Consider the following 26,392-nt stretch of genomic DNA (forward strand, 5'->3'; position numbering starts at 1 on the left):
GATTAAGTCAAGACATACACAAGTACATTACAGGAGGCTCATTTCTTTATTTTAGAGTGTCCGTATTTTGTTAGAATATAACGCTGATCTGAATGTCTTCACGAACACTTCTCGTTCGCCATTACATTGCGCTGTTAGTTCACAGAACTCTGATGTGGTTGAATTAATCCTAGCCAATGAACCAGCTTTGATCAACAAGGTCGATGCCACAGGAAAACGCCGCTCCATACAGCAGCGAACTACAGTAGCCCAGAGGTCGTCAAATGTCTTCTGAATAACAGAGCAATTATAGTTAGGTAATTTTCTATCTTGCCATCAACGAAGTTTACAGAGAAAAAGATAACTGTAAAATGTCTTAACTTAATTGATAGGGAAGAAAGATTTGAGTAAAATATTTATTGTGTACTTAAGGGATGGAAATTTGTTTAGTCCACTTCACATTGCTGCGTTCAAAGGACATCTTAATATTGTTGAATTGTTGGTGATGTTCAAACCTTCCATGATCAATTGGGAAAATAAATACAAACGAACAGCATTGCTTACAGCAGCTGTGAAAGGCAAAGCAGATGTTGTGAAGTATTTGCTAGATAGCCTGGCGGCAATTACAGAAGATTATGAGTTCTTTAACTGCTTGGATTGGGCCATCATAAATGACGATACAAAAGCGCTATGGTGATGATGTCATGATAGATGGAAAGAGGTATGTTTCATTATAATGTATTTGATTTTATTATCAGTATAGCAATTAAGTGTAGCATTCGGTTTGACAGTAAGTATATGTTCAACATGTTTCTTATTCTTGTGCATCTTCAGTGTACTGGTGTTGTTGTTTTTTGACAAACTGTCGTTTACGAACAACACCGAACTTGTGTTCAGATTATTTTCAAGACAAAAAATGGTACAGAAGGAACGATGGCGAAGTTGGTTTCTAAGAATATGTCCGAAGTGGCGTATCGAGCTCTTTCTAACAGCATGAATACCACAGGACACCCAGAGAGTATTGACCATTTGGTTGCATACGACTTTTTCTGTTTACAAAATACAGGTGTGGTGAGCAAGCTATCTTATATAGAAAATAAAGATCTAGTTGAGGATCTCAACTTAATCCAAAGAAAGTTCTCAAAAAACGTTAAAAAATTGAGAATGCTACAATTCTCATAGTAGCTACTACGCTCAATGGCTCCGCCAAGGGGTGGGGGGTGGGTGTTGGGTGGTGATGCAATATTTTCTACACAAAACATAATTGCTATATATTTTCCTCATTTCCCACCACCACCATCAACATAACCACCATTAACACAACCTCCACCAACACAACAACTACCACAACAACCACCACCATCAACACAACCACCACCACCACAACAACCACCACCACCATCAACACAACCACCACAAATACCACCACCACAACAACCACCACCACCATCAACACAACTTCCACCAACACCACCACTACAACAACCACCACCACCATCAACACAACCACCATCAACACAACCTCCACCAACACAACAACCACCAACACAACAACCACCACCACCATTAACACAACCACCACCACCACAACAACCACCACCATTATCATCAACACAACCACCACCACCACAACAACCACTACAACAACCACCACCACCATCATCACAACCACCATTAACACAACCTCCACCAACACAACAACCGCCACCACAACAACCACCACCACAACAACCACCACCACCATCAACACAACCTCCACCAACACAACAACCACAAACGCCACAAAAACCACCACCACCACAAAACCACCACCACCATCAACACCACCACCACCATTACCAGTCTATGCATCATTGCTTCCATGTATTGATGAAGTATTGTATTGTCTGCAAAAGGTCGCCAAGGTTGAATAAATGAAACAGTCACGTGGTTATTTATATCTTATCATATTTGAATAAGACATTTTGTATAGACATAGCCACTGACTACGCTTTTTAGAACCGTGTTTTCATTTTACTGTTTTCATCGTGTACATCCTCTGTCTCCTTTTCGACAAGGCTTTCCTTATAGTTATCCTTTTTTCGCAGTTACAAACAAGAGAGGTAAAAAACTCAAGCCATTTACCGCCATCAAAGCGATGTTGCGAAATAGCAGTTACCAATGCCTATGTCATCCTGTCTGCTGTAAATACCTTAAAGCAAAATGGATGGAATTTGGATGGAAAGTGTGCACAACAAGTTTTATGTTTTATTTCTTGTTTTTGGTTTCTCTTAACGTCTACGCGTTTGGAATTCCTTCATATAAGGCGTCTGTTGGCAAAGATGGTAATGTGAAGATTAATCAAAATACATAACAACGGTAACTCCAAGTAACGTAAACATTTTGATTAAACGTTTCAACTCTATTTAGTCATCATCAGAAATGATTATGTTACATGTGTATGCATTATATATAGACTGTATGTGTTTTGATGTAGTTGACAGAAGACAGATAGTTCTCTCTTGCCTCGACACAAGACTACACGGATATGCTACTACAGACAACAAATCAAAAATCTATAAACACATCAACAGCTGCGAACAATTTACTCATCTCACTGATTTCTTACAACTTAACATGGACGAACCCAATACCGAACAATTTGACCCAACTCTCTTCCTGTTGAACAACTGTCACATCATAGACAGGGCAAGGATTGGTCAAACCTTTTATTCAAAGAAACACTCCCCATCCGTAGAAAAAAACCGGAACTTAATCATGGCACTAAAGCTTCGAGTGAACTATCTGTTTCTGTTAACTTGGTCAAATTATATAAAGTCTATATATACTGCGCACGCATGTAATATAATCATTCCTGATGATGACTAAATAGAGTAGAAATGTTGAATCAAAATCCTTACGATATTTGGAGTTACCGTTGTTATGTATTTTATTAAAATACTCAGTGGTTCCCAAACATTTTCGAGGAGATTAATTATTTCACGATTTTCTTGAATTTGTTTAGTTTTATGTTTTCGTTATTGAAACTATTTGTGTTTAGAATTACCAAGTGCGTCGATAAATGTTAAGGTAGCGATGCTTATCTGCCTCATATCGGCTGGCGTTCAAACATTGAAAGAAATCGGTCAGGTTAGCATTTTCAGTTTGTGGTCGTAAAAGTTCCCTCGTATAAGCCATGTATATTATAAATACCACTTTATGTTTGTGCTCGTTGCAAAGCTGTTATAAAATATTAGGGACTGCGATCAAAAAATGAGACTTATTCATGACAGCAGAATGATACGTAGAATGAAAACGTATGTATTTTGCCTTGGAACATCGGCTTTCTCAGTGAAGGTGTGATTGATAACCTTGCAGTTGCAGAACAACAATAGCATGACCTCAACAATATGGCTGCTATTTGTTAAAGCTTATTTATCTTTTAGTTTTATTTTAATTTAGTGATGTACGTTACAGTTTTAATTGGCAGTATTAGTATTTTGTTCCATTTTATCTTCAACAGCAATCCTTCATTTCTATAACATTTCTGTAAGAAATGACAAGCTACAAACCTATAACAAAAATTTTTTTGTGTATAGGGCTGATTTTGTTGTCCTTTCCCCTGTATAAGAATGGCGAAATCGTTAAAAAGGAATTTAAAAAATATGTCTACGCTTAATTTGATCTCTTGATATTGACATGCTCTATTTAATTATGTAGTTATTCGTTTACAAATTCAATTATCTTATGGACAAAGTTAACTATTTGGAATGTGTTCTCTACGTATCAACATTCATCTTTGCTGTACCAAGTAACGACAGTATGTCTGTAAAGACAAGTTTTCAATGGATGGCCTGTTCTGTAGCGTTATTCTGTGCTTGGATAAATCTTATTATGTATTTAAGAAGGTTTGCCTCCTACGGTATAATTATTCTTATGATGAGAAAAATTTCGTTCACACTAATCAAGGTTCGTCTGCTGAAGTTAGGACTTCTCCCTCTACCCTAATGTTTAATGATATCAACAATTCTTATTTAGGTCATGGGTCTCTTAATATTTTTCTTGGTCGCTTTTGCTGCCGCTTTTACAGTAATAATGAATGATAGACAGGGATTTGAGAGGTTTAGCGTGTCTATCTTAACTGGAGCAACAATGACGATGGGAGAGTTTGATTTTAAACAGACATTTCTCGGTGACCACTCTGATTACAACACATTTTATCCACTACAGCTGGTCCTCCTTGTTGGTTTTCTCGTCGTTATGCCTATCATTATTATGAACCTTCTGCTTGCCCTTGCCATTGATGATACCAGTAGCATTATGCAACACGCTAAGCTGCAGAAACACATTCAAACGGTAAGGATATTCATGAAACTATCAAATTAGATCCTATAGATAACGTATGTCAATGAAGTTAATGATGAATGAACGTCAGACAACAAGAACAGTCTTACAGTATCTAAAATATAAACTAAGATAACGTGTGTCAGTGTAGGTAGTGATGAATGAGCAATGGAGAACGAGAACAGTCTTTGCACTATCTAGAATATAAACTATGATAACGTGTGTCATTGTAGGTAGTGATGAATGAAAACAGATAACGGGGACAATTTTTACACTACTTAAACTAAGATAACGTGCAGGTGGTGATGAATGAATGAGGTGAATAAAAGCAGTCGTTATGACATTTACAACATTTTTCTTTTAATTGATTTAGGCAAAAATGATAATTGACATAGAACGGAAGAGGTTTTTATTTCCATGGCGAAGTAGAAAAACACTCATACCTCGTTTACAGGAGAGACCCAACAAGTCATACAACTTTACCCGCGCCGTTTGGGATTTTGTATTTTACGGTCCTGATTTTTCTACCAATGTAGCCGATGAGAGCCGGGAAGAAATGGGAAAGAAACAAGACATGTCAACGTTGATTCAAATGGTTAAAGAACTGCAAAGGCAGAATGCTGTTTTGCAAAATAAAATGTTAGAGATTCAAAACGAGTTTACAATGGAAAGGAATCGTAGATCAATCGAGTATGTCCGAATGAGTCAAGATAAACAAAACGCTACTACTCAATTTCGAGGTAACATTTCTTATTTGTAAAAATGTTACTGAATTTTCCAAAAACACACTTCAAAGCCATGTAAAGACTGATCTCTGTCTCTGTTGTTCATTCATCACTGACAGTTCTCGTTCTCTGTTGTTCATACATCACTACCTACATTGACACACATTGTAAGTAGTGGAGAAGCTGTTGCCTTTACGTACTTTTGTATTTTCTTAAATAGGTTACAGTGAGAGCATAGAAACCTTTAATCCAGAGGAGACAAGAGCTGAGTCTAAGCGAAAGGCTTGGGGAAAAGTACAAAACGATCATAAGAAATTCGGTGTACCGAATTCAAGTGACTATTGCGTCGGTGATGATTTGAAGTATTCTGAAGGAGATTTTGACGAAGAGAGAAAAGCAAGGGAGAACGATCCCGAATTAAATGAATTAAAGAGACAGCATAGTCAAATGGATACATACGAAGATAAAGATGGGGTATTCGTTCATGATGATGTAACAATTTCTGTGAATGAAAATGAGGCTGAAGACAGTAGACTATTTAATAATAATGATAAACTGTCAATGATTCTTCGTACTGATTCCAGTGCTGTCTGAAATCCTGAAACAGCAAATCCTTAGGAACCCATTCCACCGAGTTAACCACAATTTGCTACTATGGAAACTGTCGTCAATATGGTTAGAGATTTCCCCAAAGTGGTAGCGCATGATTTTAACAAGATGTGTCATTTTGACAGGAAGAAAATGTTTTTAATGTGTTATAATTCTAGAATACAAACCTTACTAACGCCCATGGCATGATCTTTGGGTTTAGCGCAGCGTAGCAACTTTCTTTTTTAAATGCATAAAAAATGTTAAATAAAGGTTCCAAAACCAATTACTATCGAGACGATTTAGGTCGAGCGAAACACGCTCTCATTGTCAGCGTTATTTTCGAGGTTCTTGTCTGTGTGTTCAAGATCCGCCCTGGTATTTTTGCGTTGGATGAAGAACTCTTTATTAAAATGTTTAAAACAAAAAGATTAAATAGAAATTCCAAAGCAATTTAATGTCGTGATGATTTACGTCAAGCGAAGTACGCCCGGGTTCGGTGCAATTGACTGCGGGCTCAAATTGCATTTGCCAAAATTTTTCGCAAAGTTAAGAAAATATAAAAAGTACATATAGTGTTATCTTCTAAGCTGCACATCGCTCCTTCACCTCTCTTCTTCACGTTTCTCCTTCACATCTCTTCTTCACGTTTTTTCCATTCACATCTTTTCTTCATGTTTCTATTATTTACCAGCGCCACTTGTTTTCTGTCTTTCACGTTGATAGTAGTGGACTTTTGATCAAGCGTTGAATGTTTCGAGGAAACAGGCAGGATTCGCACCGGAACATAGAGTGGAGTTGGCATGCAAAAAATTCGGACCTTGTACATATTTTTTGTCTTCGTTTTTATACAAAAGCTGCGGATAATTCTTGTAAGGAATATGAAACGCCTTCATGTATTTAGTCTATTTTAGGCGATTTTCTTCTACAGCTCTTGCTATACAAAAAATGCTTGTCTTCTACGTTAATATACATTTATTTTAGGTTGGCTTACCATGAATTTCAATAAAAATAATTTGCATTAGGAAATCCATGGTAAGCTATGTCAGAATTGACCATCGTGTCTGATCGCCTGCTAACACCACAAACATTAAATAAAAATGATCAATGAATTTATGTGAGCTCGTTGCTCACCGAACGAGCGGAACCAATTGTAACTATATAGTCTATATTTGCGCAGCCGCAAAGGTTCGAACTATTTCACCATTTCTATAATTGAACAACAATCTTCAAGTTCATAGTGATAAACAATTGTTTCCAACACGTCTCGACGTTTATAAAAAGTTTCAAAACTTGACGTCACCAACATCTTAATGCCCAAACTCATATTTGCGTTATTTAATGGTTTAATGATTTGCGTAATATCACAGAAAAATGGTCAATTGTCATTTGCATTTTACGTTTATTAATGGATGAAGAGCATAGTTCTTTTGTTTGGCAACAATACGTTTTTTTTTCAAAATTTAGATTTGATAGATATCCGATAATTTGTTCAAGTACGAACAATTTATGTGGAACAAATACATATAATGATATGCTTAACACCATGCATAAAGGTACTATTCACTTCAAGTTTTACCTCATACAAGTCACGAGGCGTCGTGGAAAGCAGATGTTGTTCATAAAAGATGGAACAAGACTATACACATAGGCGACGAGTATAAAGATTTTTGATTATGCAGAGCAAAATGAAGTTGTTGGCTTCAACTGTCATCGACGACAAGTTACCGAAAGACGTCTGATATGATTGCCGATGTATTTGAATGTTTTGATGAAAAAATCAAGACCACCAACATCTGTGAATGCAACTGAACAAGAATTGGAATCTTTGAGTTTAAAGAAACGTTTTGAGAACATAGAAAAATACGCTCGTAGGACTGAAGTCGCTACAAAAGAAGAAAGGAAAAGGTTGGTTAGTGTTTACAACACTACTCGGTAATAGCCGATAATTTTGGCATAATCCTATCAACAGGAAGAGGATTTTTCCGATATTTGGGGGAAATTTCGGTTGTTCAGATACCAAGAGGAGAGGAGAAACTAAGTCATATGAGTACAAACGTAGGTAACTACATTGACGTTAAATATTTATTTGCTTCTTGATTCTATTGTTCTTGTGAAAATCGCAATGGTTTTTATTGATGCTGCTGATTTTTAGTTTGTTTCTTCAATGTCACATTAGTCATTACTGAATATATGCAATGAATATAAGTACACTGAATTTGTCTTTGTGAAAGGTGATAAGCTCCTAAGGAGCCAATCACATTAAAAATTCTAATCATGACGTCAATTAAAGAATATAAATTAGTTTTTTCACTTCAACGGTTAATTAGTCACTTTAACGTTGTAGAAAGAAAGGTAAATCTGTCTTTTTACTGACGATATAAAGAAGTATGAGTTACGTGGAACAATCAACTAGTCTTTGTGCAGGCCTCGTAATATGAAAGCTTTCACTGTAAAATGCTTTGACCACAATGTTAAGTCTTCGATTGTTTAAAACTTACCATAAGAGTGCATTGTAAATTGTAATCTGTCGAAATGGCGATTCATGATTTCACTAGCTACTTTGTTGGTTAACAATGTTGAGTACTTTGTTTATGGAATGGTATAAAGGCATTGAATGGACATCACTTTGGCATATTTACGTATGAACATAATATTGAAATTACTGGACTAAAAAAACGAAATATGTTCTACGAAGATGGAAAACAAGCGAGTGGAAAAACACGATTCATGTCTTGTGGTTTGTAAGTTGAGTAAATAAGTGTTGTATGAGTATCTGCATGAGATAGTTAAAAGGATCCTGATGGTCTATTTCTATAATTTGAGCCTTAATCATGAAAAACACCTTAATCAAATAAAATAAAACAGTCTGTTTTTCATGACAAAATTTGTCAATTTTTGTTTATCAACGAAGGATGTCACTTGCTGTGAGAAAATAGCTGGCTTTCATTCACTACTTTTGATAATTACATTTAACGTTCATAACGAAAATTGCAATGCTGCAAGTAGCTAGGGGTCATTGAATTTCGCAAATAAAAATGCTACCATATATTTCTACGACATACACACAAAACTGCGCAGTGAAAAAATAGGAAGAGACCGACCAAGTCGCCTGGATCAAACGGACTAGGACAACTCTTGGAAATCAGGTATAAAAGTTTTGTTCTTTTCAATGTATTTAATTTCTGTTCTTGATAATTCATTTTGCTGACATTTACAACGTGTTTTTTGTAGAGTGACTTTTTCTGTAGGTTACTAACTGGACAATTAATGAACGACCAAGTCAGACAGAAGCACCAAGAAACAAGCGTCCTTGTAGAAAGAATCACACTTTTCTTATGCATAACGTTTATCAGTATAACGCATTTTCAAGCACAACAGCTTAAATCTAAATTTTCACAATTGTTAAATTTTCTGACAAAACACGTGAGTGAAAGCCAGCTGTTAATGAAGGTGTTAATGAAGCAGCATAGAAATTTTGAATGAAGTCTAGTTGACATCAAAAATGATTTTTATTTAAGTCATGACGTCACTTTAGTCATTTCATTTTCTCATTGTTATTGACAGATGAATGGTCATGTCGTACGTACTGAATAATTTTTTCATATAATTTTATGGGATGCTTTTAATTTTCATTTTCGTCTATTCATTAAAATGTTTAACATTCGGCGCACTTTCATTTTTTGTTCTCTACGAAAGTTTGCGTTTCTTTTGTTGAACACAAAATATTTGCTGTGTCAATAGGGTAGTCAGTCCGCTTTTTTGTCGCTCTGTAAATTCAAATTTTTTATACGGCTATATAGGACGCACGATCTGACTACGCTGCAGCATATTAAAATAGATCATCGGGATCATTGAAAACAACATAAAAAGGAAACATCTTAAAACTACAAAAATTTAAGAAAATTTTTCTAAATTTTTGATCTTTTTTATTATTGGAGGGTTTTTTCCCGGATCCACTGGTTTTCCCTCCCATTTCGTTTTGTTTTGGGAAAAAACAGTGTCCACATTTGGGGCCAAGCAAAGCCATTTTGTCATAACATTATTTATTATGGCTATCAGGAATATTCACGTTTTCTTTTTAATTTCCTGGCCTTTGGGTACATCTCCCAAAACACTGCGTTTATTAAATGCAATGGCATACATTTAAAAAACTTATGATCCTATATAAAAAAGTCACATTTATCCATGCAATCATAACTATAATCACATTACCCGCCAATGTCCTCTATAAACCTTGAAATAACCAATATGATCCACATGGTATACGTACCAAACCACCATCCACGATAAAAGTCAGTCGTCAAATTTTGACACACGTGCCCTGAAATATCATCGACATAGTCGCATAGGTCTAATCAAAGAAGTATTCTTTCTGATGTGCCTAATTGGAGTGTTTCGAAGGTTTGCTTTTAAGGGTGGTTATTGAAAGAAGAACTTGTCTATTTTCAGTATTTACTGAGAAACCGATTACCACACAATCTCTGGTGAATTAAATGTGAATTTCATATATATTCAAACAATATTTTTAGCAGAGATTAATGTTTCGTATTTTGAACAAAAATTACATGAAATGAAAAACAGCCCAAAGTTTATTGAAATAAACCTTGCCAACACAATGTTTAAATTTAAAGGCACACACATGTACAAAATGTCTGAGTTCGATCTATCGTTCATATCACGCCAATTAACATTCACCACCACCAGACCTGTCTTGAAGAAAATTAGTAAATCCAAGCTAAGTTGCAATCTTTAGCTTGAACACGAAACCACTCAGCTATGCCTATAGCAATGTTTGGCTAGCACTTCCCCTTCGATAGTAACTTATAGTCATAATTTTTAATTCTAGCTTGGGGGAGGTGTCGAATGAAGGAAAGAATATGAAGTTACAAAAGTGACAAGTGATAACGTCATTATAGTATTCATACCACTGTATATTTAGCGTTTTTATTTATATAAAGAAACATCTTGAAAAAAGAACTTGTTCCTTAAACAGAAAACCTTGCTATATTCTTCTTTATCGATAGATAAGCAAGTTATTAGTATTACAATATCGTACCTTGTTTATATGTCATATTATGTCACATAGTGACATATACACACGGTAAATTATCGCTGCATTGTACTCTTCGAAATTAATTGTAAACGGTTAGCAACATGAGTCAGATATGCGTCTACGAGCTCTTACCCAAAGATAGAGGCTGGCTACGACAATGTTATAATTAAATGAACAGTTGGAATTATTTAACTGGATTGTAAAGACAGCCAGGAGTCTTTACAGAAGAACAAAGAGAATGAACCAACTGTGGAAGATTCTCGCCCTTTTTTCCAGGAATCGAAGAGGCGATACAGTCGTATGAATTCAGAAGATCTGATGCCGAAATCAGGAGGATAACAGATATGAAATAATAACAATTCGTAATTTCTAAACATAAGTACTCACGTGTATTATTTATACATGAAAAATTTCTTAATTCTGAATGGTTTAGAGCAGGGCAATTTTTATTGAGCTCGAGTCGTGCTAGCGATCTTGAGCGCGTTGCAGGATCACCTAGGGATATCTTTGTACCTAATACCGTTAATACTTTAAGTAAGATGATCCCTGCTTTTACTAAGGATGTCTGCTCAGAGATTTGTAAGTATGATGTGTAGCTAGTTTATCTTTTACGATCTTGTTGATTTTATTGCTCGCGCGTTTGAGGTTCAGAAGAACCGATTGCGCATAGAAATAATCATAGCTATAGGTATACCAGTCACAAACAACCAAAAAGTTCGATAAATAGTGCATCCGCCAAAGATTTAATCGTTGCTTTAAATCTTTCGCACATTTAGGTTATTTATCGGACTGCCTTACCCAGCAGCCTTTACTGCAATCCATAACTCGTTGATATTTATGACCATTGTCAGTCATATTTCTATTCTTTTTACAATTCTTCGGTCAATTTTTTTAAAGTAGAAATCGTGATTTGTCCTGAAATTGCTTCTGACCACCAGATAGCAGTCCAATCTTTGTGTGTTTTTTCAAATTTTATGCTAGACGTTATATGTTTTTCAATAAGACATGATTTCTCGTGGTCACGCAGCCATCAAACACTTGCCTCTCTAAAACTTCTTTTTAGTTGGAACAAATATGTGCCGTGTTCAATATACATCTTGGCTTTAATCTGTTGAGCCGTCTTGAACTCTTTTGATATGTTTATTCTGACAAACATGCATATTGTTTTGCCAATGTCATCCCTGCTGATGGCCCCAGTCATGTCCATAGCCTCTTAATCATATTGGTTATTTTACTATTTTTTCTTATAGCACCATTGCCTTGCAAGAGAACTCTTGATGTAGCCTTCATTTTGGATTCGTCTGGTAGTATTTTAAACGACAAATTTACTGAAGCGAAAACCTTGTTGAGATGATTGCAGACACGTTAGAAATATCTTGGCAGAAGACGCATATTGCTTTAATGGTTTATAGTGATACTGCAAACATTACATCAACATTTAATGATATTTATTCAAGAAATGACCTCACCACTCAACTGAACCTCTTACCTCATCTTCGTGGCCGAACTCGTATCGATCTAGCCTTGAAACTAGCGAATTCTGATCTCTTTACGCGAAGAGCTGGAATGCGATCTTCGTTCCCGAATGTCGCTGTGGTTATCACAGATGGCCGTCAATCTCCGGCAGCCGATGCTATCCGATTGGATGAAGCTGGTGCCCCGTTACTCGTCAGGAGGGTGAAGGTGATTTCGATTGGAGTGGGAAAGAGGATTGACCGGCAAGAATTGCACATGATGGTAGAAAGTCCAGAAATGAGTTTCTGGGCTGAAAACTATGGTGATATTCGCTTGCAGCTATCTGCCATTTCTAAACACGTCTGTTCGAGCAATTGAGACTAAAAAATTTTTGTCTTGAGACGTTATCTTTTTTTTAATTAATACTTGGGCAAAACATTTCATTGTTTTTTAAGTTTTCTGAATTTTTTTACTGAGGATTAAATATTTCTTATTCGTTATTTCGCCGAATATATAGCGGATCTAGTTTACTGTTTTCATGAACATATTGCTTAATCCCACGACTATCCCAATTGCTTTTTGTTAAGTTTGCTATTGTGGAGTACTTGCTTCTGTTGTATGGTACTTGATAGTATTGCATAGTAATTTCCAGTATTGTGGAATACTTGCTTCTGTTGTATGGTACTTGATAGTATTGCATAGTACTTGTCAGTATTGTGGAATACTTGCTTCTGTTGTATGGTACTTGATAGTATTGCATAGTACTTGCCAGTATTGTGGAATACTTGCTTCTGTTGTATGGTACTTGATAGTATTGCATAATACTTGTGAGTATTGTGGAATACTTGCTATTGTTGCTTAGTACTTGCAGTATTGACTAGTACTTGCCAACAGGTATTTCATTTTTTGTCTCGAGCTGCGTTCTCCTTATCTGTAACGATGTGTGATGAAAATGCTACAGTGAAGTATCAAAGTTTTACTTGTTAATACCTTACCATAAGTTTGGTGTATAACTTTTAGTCTGTTACAGCGACGTATCAAAGTCTTTTGTATACGTGATGTAGCTGCCTCTCTACGTGTAAGTTTCAAATTGAGATCTCAAATACTTGTCATAAAGGTAAATGGTTTTTTCATGATATCCTGTAGCTTTCATGTACTCATGTATGTAATTTTATTATATACTTGCAGCCATAAGATCTTGACAATCATGAGCCACGAGTTTCTGATCGCCTCGAAAAAACTGGAGAAGTTAAAAAGAGTTTTCGAAATATTTGGCCGCATCGTCATGTTGAGCATACGCGAGGTGAAGTGAGTCAACTCTGAACATAATCTGTCAACAACGATCGACACATCATCTTTAGTTCAGCCAGTAGCGTTGTACGACTGCTCAATCCAAGTAATCCGTGTTTTCAATCTTTAACTAATAAAACACCTTTTCTTCAGCTTACAACCATCTTTAGCTGCTCTCTTTAATACATAAGAAGCTGTGATGAAGACGTTTCACTGCCAAAAGAAATCCTAACTAAACTCGTCCGACATGTTAACAAGTTGTACAAAGACTTTGAACGACGTTTTCAGCACATCAATATCATATGTGAGCGTCACCAAACTCATGCATTGTTACATTAACGATATTATCGATTAATGCATTGACGCACTCGCTCAACTTTTTGACGTTTTTTTAGGTAGCTGCTGTTGCTTGGAGTGTACCATTTACAACGTTTGAATACATCCCGAGGGACGAAAGGTAAATTATTTTTTTATTTAAGGCGACTTAGCTTTTTCTTCTTTTCTTTCACTTTAAAATTTAGATTTCTCTACAAAAGAGAAAAGAGTTAACACTACGACTGTACGACAGATAACCACGCAGGGCTATTGCGATTCTTTTTCGGCTTCTTGAAAAAAACCCCCAAATGTACACATTTTAAAAAAATTTCCATTTTATCAAAAGAGAGGTCTTTTTCAACGTTACGTATCTATTATTTTTATTTACCTTTTATCAACATTTGCATGTGTTTACCTTAGTGTCTTCATTTTTATCTACCTTTTGCATGTTTATCTTTTGTTTGCATTTGTGTCTAACTTTATGTCCTACTTTTGTGTGTACCTTTTTGTCTACTTTGGTGTCAACCTTTGTGTCTACCTTTTTGTGTATCTTTCAATCTAAATTTATGTCTACCTTTGTGTCTACCTTTTTGTTTAATTTCTTGTATGACATTTTCTCTGCCTTTTTCGTCTAACTTTTTGTCTACTTTGTGTCTACCTTCTTTCTATCTTTTTGTCTACCAGTGTCTACTTTTTTGTTTAACTTTGTGTCTACCTTTGATTCTACTTTTTTTTAATGTTTTGTCCACCTTGTTGTCTAACTTTTTGTATACCTTTGTGTCTACTTTTTGTCTACCTTTTTGTCTTCCTTTTTGTCAATCTTATGTGTATCTTTTGGTTTTGACTACCATTGTATCCAAATTTTTGTCTATCTTTCAATCTAAATTTATGTCAACATTTGTGTCTATCTTTTTGTCTGCCTTTGTATCTATCATGATGTCTATCATGATGTGTATCTTTTTGTGTCTACCATTGTGTCTACCTTTGCGTCTAACTTTTTATCTACGTTTGGGTATACCTTTTGTCTTCCGTTGTGTCTCTCTTTTGGTATTTCTTTCTGTTTACCTTTTGTCCACCATTGTGTCTACCTTTATGTATATTTTTTGATCTGTTTTTGTGTTGTTTGTACTTTCATGACTAATTTTTTCCTAACTTTGTGTCAATCTTTTTGTTTACCTTTCAGTGTCTACGTTTTTCTCTACTTTTGTGTCTACTTTTTGTCATTCATTTTTGTCTACCTTTTGTCTGTCTTTGTGTCTATCTTGTGTCACTTACCTTGTTTACCTCTTTTGTTATATCTTTCTCTCTAGCTTTGTGCTTTGTGTCTTCCTTTCTGTCATCATTTGTGCTTGACTTTGTCCTACCTTTGTGTCTATCTTTTCTCTACAGTTGTGTCTTTTGTGTACCTATGTGTACCTATGTTTCCACATTTCTGCCCAACTCTGTGTCCCACCTTTCGTGTCTATTTTTCTATCATTATGTCTATGTTTCTTTCTACCTTTCGTCCATCTTTGTATTTTCCTTCGTGTTTACCTTTCGTCTATCTTTGTATTTTCCTTCGTGTTTACCTTTTGTCTATCTTTGTGTTTGCCTTCGTGTGTTTAGTTTTGTCTATTTTTTCTCCGCCTTTTTATCAATCTTTTTGTGTCCACGTTTTCGTCTACCTTTTTGTTAAACTTGTCTTCTTTCTTTGTATGTACCTTTTGCCAACTTTTATGTCTATCTTTTTGTATACCTTCGTGTCTAGCTTTATGTCTACCTTTGTGTCTGTTTTTAATCTACCAATGTGATCCAATATTAATGGACCCCATTTTCTGATTTTCACTAAAATATCTCCGTTTTAGGATAGCCCCCCCCCCTTGGAAAATATATCCACCATCTTCGATCGTCGAATAGATAAGTTTACCAAGGAGATGGTGTAACCCTATTTCTGGGGGAGTATTTTGTTTCTAAAACATGCAAGTTTTTGTTGTGATCCATGCGATGGTTTTGACGTTATTTGACTTTCCAATTTAGATAAGCGCATCGGAAATGCACGATAACTCTATAAAGTCTTACATAGACAAATGATTTATTTCATTTCATCTTGATCTTTTGCCTCTCTTTAAAAGTACTTAAAATTGTCGAATCGCGTTTCATTTCTCGTTTGTTCAACAAAACATAATATTTTGAAGATTGTTTTGTCAGGTTTTGTCTCAACGTCGTGTGATGAAAATTCAATTTTTGCAATTTCAATGACGTCATGCGGTCAATGTCTTTCCTCTAGCATAGTTAATACCGGAAAATGATTTTGCGTCTTCGATGATGCGTAGCACTTAAATGTGATAGTTCGCTTTCCATCAATATCTAGCTCATGAACAGGTATCATTTACTTAAACTCTTGATGGTAGGAAATTGACAATATTCGGATAAACTTGTATCGATATTTTGGAAGGGCGATTAGTTCATGTTGTCTTAGATGCGCGTGACGATTATTCTGACATTCGTATAAACGACCATGTGTAAATAAAGATAGTGTTTCCGACATGTAATGCAACGGTTGGTATTATATACTCTGAATGTCATTGAGTTGGCGACGCAAGTCACCCAAGAAACCAAGCTCTAAGTACACCGTACGTCTTCAGTTGTTGTTCTTGTTAAAAGGAAATGACATCACAGTGTATAACTTTCAACTAGATTTTTAATCATGTGACCAATGTACTTTTTGTTCCGCGAAATAAGAGAGCACATGTTTTTTAAAATATATTCTCAATTGTTATGTTGTTAAACGGTTGTATGATTCTATCTGCTTATCGGTCAAAACCTCTTCTAACAGTTCTATTGTCAAATAAACGACGTGATGATTTTAATGATGTTTTGTCTGCGCTCCCATTTTCCTGCTTCATGAAGTTTCAACAATACGTAATTTGATAAAGGTATTTCTGTTTCAGCTTTATATAAATTACATCTGGTTGTGTGACAACGTTCATTATTACGTCATAAGGTTGGTATATTTGTTACAACGAATTGATTGTTCATTCGAGTTATAACATTGTCAAGTATCGTCGAGAGTATTATGAGATATTGAAAGGCGAAGCATGACTTCCTGCATGCTTATGTGCCATGGATATGCGTATGGCTGCGAAAAATTGATAATTCCATATTCATACATGCATCTTCCTCTTTATTAGTTTCTACTTAAATCAATAAGTGATTACAGATTTTAACATATGAATATATGAATATGAGCCGCCAATTGTCTAAGTTCTGCCGCTCCTGTTGTTTGTTCATTGGAATTTTTTGTGCATTTTTCAAGTGATTGTCACGAATGGCGAATTACGTGAGATCGCGTTGGTACGTGGGTTTTCCGCGACCCAGAGAAGCGTGGACTATGATTTATCAAGTGAAGTCAATCGTGCTGCCCTGGCCAGACTGAAACCCATTGATGAGCAAGACACGACAGATTTGCAACGAGCAGGGACCGTTCCCGATGTGAGTGACGTTGACGAAAACGGGAGTAAGGTGCAAACTAGTTTAGCTGATGAAATGAAACTGGCGGCAATTTATGACGACCAAACAATGATCAATAATATTTTGAGAGAGAAAAGTGACCGTGAAAGTTAGTATTTCGTTGATGAAATATTAATCTCTTTTCCTTCAACCAGCTCGATATTTAAATGTTCTTTTGTAGTTCAAAGATTACTCTCGAGAACTGATGAAAGAGGACAACCATGTATATTTTACGCTTTGGAGTCGCGTAGTCTTAATTCTCTTACTTCCTTGTTAAATCACGTAAAAGACACCAAGTGTGTGATAGCTAAGAACGGAGAGAGTGTACTTCATGTAGCCACGAGAATGGGTGACGTAGGTAAGGCTGGAAGCCATGCTGCGTATTCGGACTTAGGCTTTTCTGTTTGATAAGTTGCTGAAAGCAAAATTTTCTTGAAATGTTTTTTGTGAAATTTGATTGATATTAACATACTATCAAGCTTGTTGTCACTGCTGTAATGGATGACTTTGCTTTAAAATGTAGGTCAACCTATTAGAAATTATGTATGGAATCCCTCTTGGTATTCTTACACTAGCCTCGTGCTAACTCCAATCCCAACTCTAACTGACCACAAACTAAGTTTACCCATTGCCATGCAGTTGTCATTCACGTATTCATATAGTTGTTTATCTATGCGTAGCAAGTTATCTGAGGTGAATTTTGTTGTAGGCCAAGGTAGTTCATAGTTGTGCTCTTTGCCAAGGGATATTTTAAGGATTTTACACAGGGAAGGCACCAACCACAAGACACTCCGTAAAGCGTGAGCCATGTGGCAGAGGGACCTGAAATACCCTTCCCAAATAAAATTTTAAAAACTGCATCTTTGTAAATGCTATTTTATGCATTTGAAAGCAATTTACTAACAGCGTAAGAGACGTGCTATGAAATAAGCATTCTTTCTTCAACCGAGCAATGTATTATCCGCAATATAATATTTGAAATACTAATTACAAAAACACGCCAAAAGGGCCCAAGATGGAAAGGGGTGGGGGTAATATTGATTCAGTGCGAGGCCAACATGAGTGCCTGAGATTTTCATTATCACCTTATCTCTTTGTGATGTAGATTTTCTTCATAACTTGTTGCAACACGACTTCATTGTTGATCTTGTGAACCATGTGGAAAGCGTGAATGGTCGATCACCACTTCATTTTGCCGCAACGTTCAACCATGTTGAGATCGCCAAGGTGTTGCTAGAACACGGTGGAAAGATAACAGAGGTTGATATCACAGAAAGATGTCCATTGTACATCGCCGCTAATAAAGGACATGCTAATATGCTTGAACTTTTCCTGAAACACGGTAAAACGATTTTCGCAACATGATATGTGTATTTTGTTTAATGACTTTCGTCGTCGGCAGAAGGATTAAGGATTTTTCGTTTGTCCTCCTGAAATGTGAAAATGTTATTTGTTTAAACGAAAGGTACAGTCGCTCCATTCCTGCTGCTTATGTATTTATAAAACATTTCTATTTCAGAAAAAAGCAGAGTGCAAGAGTTATTGTTCAGCGAGGAGTATGGTGGAAGTCATTACCGCAATATACTTCATGTTGCTGTGGACAGTGGTGATGAACGCACTGTACAAGTTTGTCTGCAAGATGAAGATGTGATTCGTGAAGATTTGCGCGAAGAAATCAGACATGGAGATGGTTATTTGATTCATGCGGCTTGCAAAAATGGCATGGAGAAGAGTTTATTTCGATTTGTGGATGTAATGACACATTTGGACTTACTTCAGTTGAACAGAAAGGATAAACAAGGATTCACTCCGATTCATAAGTAGGTTTTACGTTTCATTTGTATCATCTGTACATTTAATCATTCAGGACTTTTGGACTTAAGCCTGACGTTATCACTTTGACAATTTATTTCATTCTAGAGCGGCAATCAATAATCACAGTGGTATTGTCTCTTACATTGGATCAAAATCCAAGATTTTTGTCAATGAAAAGACGGAAAACTCCCAGTCTGCGTTGGTCCTTGCCGCTCAACGCGGTCATGTTCGTGTCGTTGAAGAACTGCTTAAATTGAAAGCTGATTTCACCATTCGTGATGACAGCAATAGAACGGTTCTTCACTATGCAATTGCACATCCTGAAACATTGAGAATTTTGCTGAAGGTATGCAAGTTTCACGTGGTTGCTATCGTTTTGTTTGGAGATGAAAAGCGAAGCTTTAAATTTTAATCATAATCAAACACGTTGTAGAAAAAAGATCTCGGGCCTTGCTTATTAACGAGAAAGAAATAGACGGTTATACTCCCATTCATAATGCCGCCTTAAAAGGATTACTTGAGGTAAGTGTGTTGCTTTTGCTTTAAGATTAAGTCAAGACATACACAAGTACATTACAGGAGGCTCATTTCTTTATTTTAGAGTGTCCGTATTTTGTTAGAATATAACGCTGATCTGAATGTCTTCACGAACACTTCTCGTTCGCCATTACATTGCGCTGTTAGTTCACAGAACTCTGATGTGGTTGAATTAATCCTAGCCAATGAACCAGCTTTGATCAACAAGGTCGATGCCACAGGGAAAACGCCGCTCCATACAGCAACGAACTACAGTAGCCCAGAGGTCGTCAAATGTCTTCTGAATAAGGGAGCAATTATAGTTAGGTAATTTTCTATCTTGCCATCAACGAATTTTACAGAGAAAAAGATAACTGTAAAATGTCTTAACTTAATTGATAGGGAAGAAAGATTTGAGTAAAATATTTATTGTGTACTTAAGGGATGGAAATTTGTTTAGTCCACTTCACATTGCTGCGTTCAAAGGACATCTTAATATTGTTGAATTGTTGGTGATGTTCAAACCTTCCATGATCGATTGGGAAAATAAATACAAACGAACAGCATTGCTTACAGCAGCTGTGAAAGGCAAAGCAGATGTTGTGAAGTATTTGCTAGATAGCATGGCGGCAATTACAGAAGATTATGAGTTCTTTAACTGCTTGGATTGGGCCATCATAAATGACGATACAAAAAGTGCTATGGTGATGATGTGTCATGATAGATGGAAAGAGGTATGTTTTATTATAATGTATTTGATTTTATTGTCAGTGTAGCAATTTGGTGGAGGGCATAGCATTCGGTTTGACTGTAAGTATATGTTCAACATGTTTCTTATTCTTGTGCATCTTCAGTGTACTGGTGTTGTTGTTTTTTGACAAACTGTCGTTTACGAACAACACCGAACTTTTGTTCAGATTATTTTGAAGACAAAAAATGGTACAGAAGGAACGATGGCGAAGTTGGTTTCTAAGAATATGTCCGAAGTGGCGTATCGAGCTCTTTCTAACAGCATGAAAACCACAGGACACCCAGAGAGTATTGACCATTTGGTTGCATACGACTTTTTGTGTTTACAAAATACAGGTGTGGTGAACAAGCTAGTTTATATAGAAAATAAAGATCTACTTGAGAATCTTAACATAATCAAAAGAAAGTTCTCAAAAAACGTTAAAAAATTGAGAATGCTACAATTCTCATAGTAGCTACTACGCTCAATGGCTCCGCCAAGTGGCGGGGGGGGCGGATGATGCAATATTTTCTACACAAAGAAAATATTGCTATATATTTTCCTCATTTCCCACCACCACCATCAACACAACCATCACCACCACAACAACCACCACCACCATCCTCACAACCTCCACCAACACAACAACCACTACCACAACAACCACCACCACCATCACACCACCACAACCACCACCACAACAACCACCACCACAACAACCACCACCACAACAACCGCCACCACAACAATTGCAACCACAACAACCACCACCACCACCATCAACAAACCACCACCACCACAACAACCACCACCACCACCACCACCATCAACAAACCACCACCACCACAACAACCACCACCACCACCACAGCCACCACCATCACACAACCTCCACAACACACCACCACCACAACCACCACCACCATCAACACAACCTCCACCAACACAACAACCACCACAACAACCACCACCACCATCAACACAACCACCACACAACAACCACCACCACCTTCAACACACCACCATTACAACTTCCACCACACAACCACTGCCAACCATCACCACCACCATCAACACAACCACCATCAGCACACCTCCACCAACAACCACCACCACTGCAACCACCATCATCACCTCCACCACACAACTGCCACAACACCACCACCACCATCACACACCACCACCACCACCACCACAACACCACCACAACCACCACTACAACCACCACCACCATCAATACACCACCCACCACAACAACCACCACCACCATCAACATCACCACCAACCACCACCACCACACCACCACCATCAACACAACCACCACCACCACCATCAACACAACCACCATTAACACAACTTCCACCAACACAACAACCACTACCACAACAATCACCATCACCATCAACACAACCACCATCAACACAACCACCTCCACCAAACAACCACCACCACCATCAACGCAACCACCACAACAACTACCACCACAACAACCACCACCGCCATAAAAAACACCACCACCATCAACACCACCACCACAAAACACCACCACCATCAACACCACCACCACCACCACCAGTCTATGCATCATTGCTTCCATGTATTGATGAAGTATTGTATTGTCTGCAAAAGGTCGCCAAGGTTGAATAAATGAAACAGTCACGTGGTTGGGTTATTAATATCTTATCATATATGAATAAGACATTTTGTATAGACATAGCCACTGACTACGCTTTTTAGAACCGTGTTTTCATTTTACTGTTTTCATCGTGTACATCCTCTGTCTCCTTTTCTACAAGGCTTTCCTTATAGTTATCCTTTTTTCGCAGTTACAAACAAGAGGTAAAAACTCAAGCCATTCACCGCCATCAAAGCGATGTTGCGAAATAGCAGTTACCAATGCCTATGTCATCCTGTCTGCTGTAAATACCTTAAAGCAAAATGGATGGAATTTGGATGGAAAGTGTGCACAACAAGTTTTATGTTTTCTTTCTTGTTTTTGGTTTCTCTTAACGTCTACGCGTTTGGAATTCCTTCATATAAGGCGTCTGTTGGCAAAGATGGTAATGTGAAGATTAATCAAAATACATAACAACGGTAACTCCAATTATGTTACATGTGTATGCATTATATGTAGACTGTATGTGATTTGATGTAGTTGACAGAAGGCAGATAGTTCTCTCTTGCCCCGCCACAAGACTACACGAATATGCTACTACAGACAACAAATCAAAAATCTATAAACACATCAACAGCTGCGAACAATTTACTCATCTCACTGATTTCTTACAACTTAACATGGACGAACCCAATACCGAACCATTTGACCCAACTCTCTTCCTGTTGAACAACTGTCACATCATAGACAGGGCAAGGATTGGTCAAACCTTTTATTCAAAGAAACACTCCCCATCCGTAGAAAAAAACCGGAACTTAATCATGGCACTAAAGCTTCGAGTGAACTATCTGTTTCTGTTAACTTGGTCAAATTATATAAAGTCTATATATACTGTGCACGCATGTAATATAATCATTCTTGATGATGACTAAATAGAGTAGAAATATTGAATCAAAATGCTTACGATATTTGGTGTTACCGTTGTTATGTATTTTAATTAAAATACTCAGTGGTTCCCCAAAACATTTTCGAGGAGATTAATTATTTCACGATTTTCTTGAATTTGTTTAGTTTTATGTTTTCGTTATTGAAACTATTTGTGTTTAGAATTACGAAATGCGTCGATAAATGTTAAGGTAGCGATGCTTATCTGTCTCATATCTGCTGGCGCTCAAACATTGAAAGAAATCGGTCAGGTTAGCATTCAGTTTGTGGTCGTAAAAGTTCCCTCGTATAAACCATGTATATTATAAATGCCACTTTATGTTTGTGCTCGTTGCAAAGCTGTTATAAAATATTAGGGACTGCCAACAAAAAATGAGACTTATTCATGACAGCAGAATGATACGTAGAATGAAAACGTATGTATTTTGCCTTGGAACATCGGCTTTCTCAGTGAAGGTGTGATTGATAACCTTGCAGTTACAGAACAACAATAGCATGACGCCAACAATATGGCTGCTATTTGTTAAAGTTTATTTATCTTTTTAGTTTTATTTTAATTTAGTGATGAACGTTACAGTTTTAATGGGCAGCATTGCTATTTTGTTTCATATTTTCTTCAACAGCAATCCTTCATTTCTATAACATTTCTCTAAGAAATGACGAGCTACGAACCTATAACATTAATTTTGTGTATAGGGTTGATTTTTTTGTCCTCTCCCCTATATAAGAATGGCGAAATCGTTAAAAAGGAATTTACAAAATATGTCTACGCTTAATTTGATCTCTTGATATTGACATACTCTATTTAATTATGTAGTTATTCGTTTACAAATTCAATTATTTTATGGACAAAGTCAACTATTTGGAATGTGTTCTCTACGTATCAACATTCATCTTTGCTGTATCAAGTAACGACAGTATGTCTGTAAAGACAAGTTTTCAATGGATGGCCTGTTCTGTAGCGTTATTCTGTGCTTGGATGAATCTTATGTATCTAAGAAGGTTTGCCTCCTACGGTATAATTATTCTCATGATTAGAAAAATTTCCTTCACACTATTCAAGGTTTGTCTGCTGAAGTTATGACTTCTCCCTCTACCCTAATGTTTAATGATATCAACAATTCTTATTTAGGTCATGGGTCTCTTAATATTTTTCTTGGTCGCTTTTGCTGCCGCTTTTACAGTAATAATGAATGATAGACAGGGATTTGAGAGGTTTAGCATGTCTATCTTAACTGGAGCAACGATGACGATGGGAGAGTTTGATTTTAAACAGACATTTCTCGGTGACCACTCTGATTACAACACATTTTATCCACTACAGCTGGTCCTCCTTGTTGGTTTTCTTGTCGTTATGCCTATCATTATTATGAACCTTCTGCTTGCCCTTGCCATTGATGATACCAGTAGCATTATGCAACACGCTAAGCTGCAGAAACACATTCAAACGGTAAGGATATTCATGAAACTATCAAATTAGATCCTATAGATAACGTATGTCAATGAAGTCAATGATGAATGAACGTCAGACAACAAGAACAGTCTTACAGTATCTAAAATATAAACTAAGATAACGTGTGTCGGTGTAGGTAGTGATGAATGAGCAATGGAGAACGAGAACAATCTTTGCACCATCTAAAATATAAACTAAGATAACGTGTGTTGGTGTAGGTAGTGATGAATGGGCAATGGAGAACGAGAACGGTCTTTGCACTATCTAGAATATAAACTATGATAACATGTGTCATTGTAGGTAGTGATGAATGAAAACAGATAACGGGGACAATTTTTACACTACTTAAACTAAGATAACGTGTAGGTGGTGATGAATGAATGAGGTGAATAAAAGCAATCGTTATGATATTTATAACATTTTTCTTTTAATTGATTTAGGCGAAAATGATAATTGACATAGAACGGAAGAGGTCTTCATTTCCATGGCGAAGTAGAAAAACACTCATACCTTGTTTACAGGAGAGACCCAACAAGACATACAACTTTACCCGCGCCGTTTGGGATTTTGTATTTTACGGTCCTGATTTTTCTACCAATGTAGTCGATGAGAGCCGGGAAGAAATGGGAAAGAAACAAGACATGTCAACGTTGATTCAAATGGTTAAAGAACTGCAAAGGCAGAATGCTGTTTTGCAAAATAAAATGTTAGAGATTCAAAACGAGTTTACAATGGAAAGGAATCGTAGATCAATCGAGTATGTCCGAATGAGTCAAGATAAACAAAACGCTACTACTCAATTTCGAGGTAACATTTCTTATTTGTAAAAATTTTACTGAATTTTTCACAAACACACTTCAAAGCCATCTAAAGACTGATCTCTGTCTCTGTTATTCATTCACCACTACCTACATTGACACACGTTATCTTAGTTTTTATTTTAGTTAATGTAAAGACAGTTCTCGTTCTCTTTTGTTCATACATCACTACCTACTTTGACCTACGTTCCTTAGTTTATATTTTAGGTAATTTAAAGACTGTTCTTGTTCTTTGTTGTTTATACATCACTACCTACATTGACATACATTGTAAGTAGTGGAGAAGCTGTTGCCCTTACGTACTTTTGTATTTTCTTAAATAGGTTACAGTGAGAGCATAGAAACCTTCAATCCAGAGGAGACAAGAACTGTACCTAAGCGAAAGCCTTGGGAAAGAGTACAAAACGATCATAAGAAATTCAGTGTACCGAATTCAAGTGACTATGGCGTCGGTGATGATTTGAAGTATTCTGAAGGAGATTTTGACGAAGAGAGAGAAGCAAGGGAGAACGATCCCGAATTAAATGAATTAAAGAGACAGCATAGTCAAATGGATACATACGAAGATAAAGATGGGGTAGTCGTTCATGATGATGTGACAATTTCTGTGAATGAAAATGAGGCTGAAGACAGTAGTCTATTTAATAATAATGATAAACTGTCAATGATTCTTCGTACTGATTCCAGTGTTGTCTGAAATGCTGAAACAGCAAATCCTTAGGAACTCTTTTCACTGAGTTAACCACAATATGCTACTATGGAAAGTGTCCTCAATATGGTTAGATATTTCCCCAAAGTGGTAGCGCATGATTTTAACAAGATGTGTCATTTTGACAGGAAGAAAATAGTTTTAATGTGTTATAATTCTAGAATACAAACCTTACTAACGCCCATGGCATTATCTTTGGGCTTAGCGCAGCGTAGCAACTGTAGCTTCTTCGGTGCAATTGACAGCAGGCTCAAATTGCATTTGCCAAAATTTTTCGCAAAATTAAGAAAATAGAAAAAGTACATAACGTGTTATCTTTTAAGCTGCACATCGCTCCTTCACCTCTATTCTTCAAGTTTCTCCTTCACATCTCTTTTTCACGTTTTTTTCATTCACATCTTTTCTTCGCGTTTCTATTATTTACCAGCGTCACTTGTTTTCTGTCTTTCACGTTGATAGTAGTGGACTTTTGGTCAGGCGTTGAATGTTTCGAGGAAACAGGCAGGATTCGCACCGGAAAATCGAGTGGAGTTGTCATGGAAAAAATTCGGACCTTGTACATATTTTTTGTC

General features: G+C 36.6%; 3 protein-coding genes across 6 annotated transcripts in view; all 3 read left to right on the forward strand.

The window, feature by feature from the left end:
• The window catches only part of LOC124442240, a 20,501-nt gene extending 14,433 nt beyond the window's left edge, over positions 1-6,068 (forward strand). Inside the window, exon 3 of the transcript XR_006947185.1 lies at positions 5,889-6,068. The gene's annotated coding sequence lies outside the window, so the exon portion shown is untranslated. The remainder of the gene's footprint in view (positions 1-5,888) is intronic.
• Positions 1-26,392, forward strand: part of LOC124441680 (transient receptor potential cation channel subfamily A member 1-like) — a 74,857-nt gene that overhangs the window by 3,110 nt on the left and 45,355 nt on the right. Inside the window, exons 3-10 of the mRNA XM_046992147.1 lie at positions 17,402-17,578; positions 18,326-18,562; positions 18,740-19,040; positions 19,141-19,433; positions 19,469-19,557; positions 19,637-19,878; positions 19,994-20,285; positions 20,469-20,637. Of these exons, the coding sequence (XP_046848103.1) occupies positions 17,402-17,578; positions 18,326-18,562; positions 18,740-19,040; positions 19,141-19,433; positions 19,469-19,557; positions 19,637-19,878; positions 19,994-20,285; positions 20,469-20,637 (1,800 nt within the window). The remainder of the gene's footprint in view (positions 1-17,401; positions 17,579-18,325; positions 18,563-18,739; positions 19,041-19,140; positions 19,434-19,468; positions 19,558-19,636; positions 19,879-19,993; positions 20,286-20,468; positions 20,638-26,392) is intronic.
• LOC124442237 (transient receptor potential cation channel subfamily A member 1 homolog) lies at positions 3,093-26,122 on the forward strand. Of its 4 annotated transcripts, XM_046992745.1 has the most exons (6): positions 22,129-22,340; positions 23,003-23,091; positions 23,658-23,842; positions 23,973-24,290; positions 24,734-25,100; positions 25,435-26,122. In XM_046992745.1, exons 3-6 carry the CDS (start codon positions 23,783-23,785, stop codon positions 25,806-25,808), a joined length of 1,119 nt encoding a protein of 372 aa, XP_046848701.1. In that variant the 5' UTR covers positions 22,129-22,340; positions 23,003-23,091; positions 23,658-23,782; the 3' UTR covers positions 25,809-26,122. The 4 variants fall into 4 exon arrangements, with proteins under 4 accessions (XP_046848703.1, XP_046848701.1, XP_046848702.1 ...); XM_046992747.1 differs by lacking the exons at positions 22,129-22,340; positions 23,003-23,091 and adding an exon at positions 3,093-3,108; XM_046992746.1 differs by lacking the exon at positions 23,003-23,091.

The sequence above is a fragment of the Xenia sp. Carnegie-2017 genome, unplaced genomic scaffold, assembly GCF_021976095.1.
Source record: "Xenia sp. Carnegie-2017 unplaced genomic scaffold, XeniaSp_v1 HiC_scaffold_20, whole genome shotgun sequence".
Taxonomy (NCBI): Eukaryota; Metazoa; Cnidaria; class Anthozoa; order Malacalcyonacea; family Xeniidae; genus Xenia; species Xenia sp. Carnegie-2017.

Excerpts from the sequence above, each read along its gene's own strand:
- LOC124442237 (XM_046992747.1), top strand. The coding sequence starts at position 23,783 with ATGGATGGCCTGTTCTGTAGCGTTATTCTGTGCTTGGATGAATCTTAT. Across the intron at positions 24,291-24,733 it reads TGCAGAAACACATTCAAACG|GCGAAAATGATAATTGACAT; the intron begins GTAAGGATATTC and ends TAATTGATTTAG. Across the intron at positions 25,101-25,434 it reads CGCTACTACTCAATTTCGAG|GTTACAGTGAGAGCATAGAA; the intron begins GTAACATTTCTT and ends TTTCTTAAATAG.